General features: G+C 70.2%; 1 protein-coding gene across 1 annotated transcript in view; it reads right to left on the bottom strand.

The window, feature by feature from the left end:
- Nucleotides 1–202: 202 nt before the first annotated feature.
- The window catches only part of LOC119100102 (putative ligand-gated ion channel 46), a 43,425-nt gene continuing 40,875 nt past the window's right edge, over nt 203–2,752 (bottom strand). Inside the window, exon 8 of the mRNA XM_037223215.1 lies at nt 203–327. Within this exon, the coding sequence (XP_037079110.1) occupies nt 203–327 (125 nt within the window). The remainder of the gene's footprint in view (nt 328–2,752) is intronic.

Genomic DNA, 2,752 nt, shown 5'->3' with positions numbered 1-2,752 from the left:
GGCCGGAGATGCGACTTGCGCGGCGCCAGAGACGACGGCGTCCGCCGTCCACCGTCGCCGTCGGCGGGGTTGGGCGCCGAGAGCGGTGGCGGGGCAGCGTCACTCTCCGGGTCCAGCGGGTCGGCCGCAAGCCACGCCCTGGTCATCCAGCTGCAGCACGGCCGGCGCGCCGGCGCCCAGGCCTAGCCATGAGCTGACCAGCTCAGCCCCAGACGCCCCTCGTCTCGCCGCCCAGGCGCTCCGACTCAGCCACCACCTCGGCCATGTCTGGGTCGGCCATGGCGCGGTCGAAGCCGAGCATGGTGGCCGCTGAGCGCTGCCCGCCGGCTGAGCAGCGCCGCCGGACCGGATGTCACCGCCGTTCGGTCACAGTCGCTGCCAGACCGAGCGACGGGCGGTCCCGCAGGCGGGCCGGGAGCCCCACGCCGCGTCTGTCGCCGCCGCCGTCCACGAAACACTCCCAGCCACGTCGCGACACAGCTCAGGTCGCCTTCTGTCGGCGCCGGCGGGGCGTCACGCTCGCCGCGCCGTCCGTCGTCGCGCTCCGGCAGCGTCGCACCTGCCTCGTCTCACGCACAGCAGCTCCGCTGCGGCAGCGGCGCCCCGGCCGCCGGCTATCGGCCGAGACCCGGCCCGATAACGCCAGCCCCGATAGCGGCCGGCCGGCGGCGGCAGACATCGGATGGGGCCGTCGCGGCCCGGCACGCAAGCCCAGCTCGTCACGAGCGTCCCGCCGAGCTGGCGTGGTCGTGTCGACCGCGAGTGGGGAGGGCGGCGCCGGTGGAAGCGCGAGTCGCAGCCAAGCGCGGCCGCGGACCGGCGCGTGGCGGTATCCGGTGCCTCTGGTGCGTTCTGCCCGCCGGCCTGCTCAAGGCGAGTGACGACCCCCCGTGACACGGACCGGGAGCCGTCCGGTGACGCGGCGCCTGACAGCGGGAGCCGTCCGGTGACACAGCGCCTGACAGCGGGAGCCGTCCGGTGACGCAGCGCCTGACAGCGGGAGCCGTCCGGTGACACAGCGCCTGACAGCGGGAGCCGTCCGGTGACGCAGCGCCTGACAGCGGGAGCCGTCCGGTGACGCAGCGCCTGACACGGGAGGCGCGCGGCGCGCAAGAAGTGCTGCCGGCCCAGCGCCGGCCGACACGCGGGGATGGGCCGGTGGGCGATATCATGCCGCCGAGAGGCCCCAATCGAACAACCCACCAGGCAGCTGAAGGTACAGCATGCGGACCAGCCGTCGATTGATGCTAACAGCCCGCTGATGGCTCTCAATGGCCAATAACAGACAGACACGCGATCATCCGCACGAACACGGAAACGTTAACAGCTCACGCATGTCCTGCGCGCCTGTCTGATTGCCTGCATGTCTCTGTCTGTCTCTGTCTCTTTATGTCCTCACCTTCGCTTCTGTTCTCACATCCCTGTCTTTTTCTTCTTGCCCGTCCTGTCCTCCCCTGCCCTGCCCTACCCTACCCTACCCTACCCTGCCCTGCCCTGCCCTGCCCTACCCTGCCCAGCCCAGCCCAGCCCAGCCCAGCCCAGCCCAGCCCAGCCCAGCCCAGCCAGCCCAGCCCAGCCCAGCCCAGCCAGCCCAGCCCAGCCCAGCCCAGCCCAGCCCAGCCAGCCCAGCCCAGCCCAGCCAGCCCAGCCCAGCCCAGCCCAGCCCAGCCCAGCCCTGCCCTGCCCTGCCCCTGCCCTGCCCTGCCTGCCCTGCCCTGCCCTGCCCTGCCCTGCCTTTCTGCTGTCCTGTCCTGTCCTGTCCTGCCATGTGTTGTGCTGTGGTGTGCTGTGCGGTGCTATGCTATCCTGTCATATTCTCTCTTCTTTTTCCGCTCTCTGTCACTTCCTCTTCCCATCCCGTGCTCTGCTCTGCTCTGAACTACACGCGCAGTGTTGGTTCAGCTCTGCTCCCTCTCCTCGTTTCCTATCCCGGCACGCTATGCGTGAGCCCGTCACGCACAAAAACGGTAATGGAGAGCAGATAATGAGAGGGCAGCGGGGCCGCGGCCTCACGCCCGCCAGCCCGCCCGAGCGCCGGAGCGCCGAGCGGCGCCGTTCGCCCGGCCCGTCACAGACGACAGCGCCAGTTCCACGAGCGGCGCCGCCCGCGCTTAAGTCCCTGGAGCCGGCTGGCGGCGCAGTGCCGCAGTGCCCCCTCGACAGGGATACGCACTGCAGCATCCGCCGGCGCTGGTTGCTGTGGATGCGAGCAAACGGATGACAATTTAACCGGCGGAGAGTTACCCCCGCAGCGCTCGCAAGGAATTCAGACGCGCGTCCCGACGACCGATCTCGCACGCAAACTGCGACCTGAAGCACGGCTCCTCGCACCGTGTTTGGGCGGCCCGGCCCGATCCGGCGGGTGCCGGCCGGTCGCGTGCCGCCGTTGCTGGGCGGCCCGCCCGGCCCGGGCGACCCCGTGCCGTGCGCGCTGCAGCCGTCGGGCCGGCGTCTCCCGAGCAGCGGCCGCCGCGCCAAACAAGGCGTAACGCTCGACGGTCGGCTCCACGGACGGTCCGCGGATGGGTGGGAGGCCACAGATGGCCAGCCACGCGCTCCCCCGGTCAGCGCACAGTACATTCCCCCGCCCCCGCGCACCGGCTATATCTCGACACACGGCGCGGGTTTAGGGTATCATCCCTAGCGTTATTGAACGCGTTACCAGGACAAAATACAGCAGTATCGCCGGCCCAGGCAAACGTCAACCGGTCCCTACAATAGCCGACGTCTTGGCACAAGTAATGAAAACAGG

Source organism: Pollicipes pollicipes, unplaced genomic scaffold (assembly GCF_011947565.3).
Source record: "Pollicipes pollicipes isolate AB1234 unplaced genomic scaffold, Ppol_2.1 Scaffold_4881;HRSCAF=5763_pilon_pilon_pilon, whole genome shotgun sequence".
In the NCBI taxonomy this organism is placed as follows: domain Eukaryota; kingdom Metazoa; phylum Arthropoda; class Thecostraca; order Pollicipedomorpha; family Pollicipedidae; genus Pollicipes; species Pollicipes pollicipes.
This window is presented reverse-complemented; position numbering and strand designations above follow the sequence as displayed.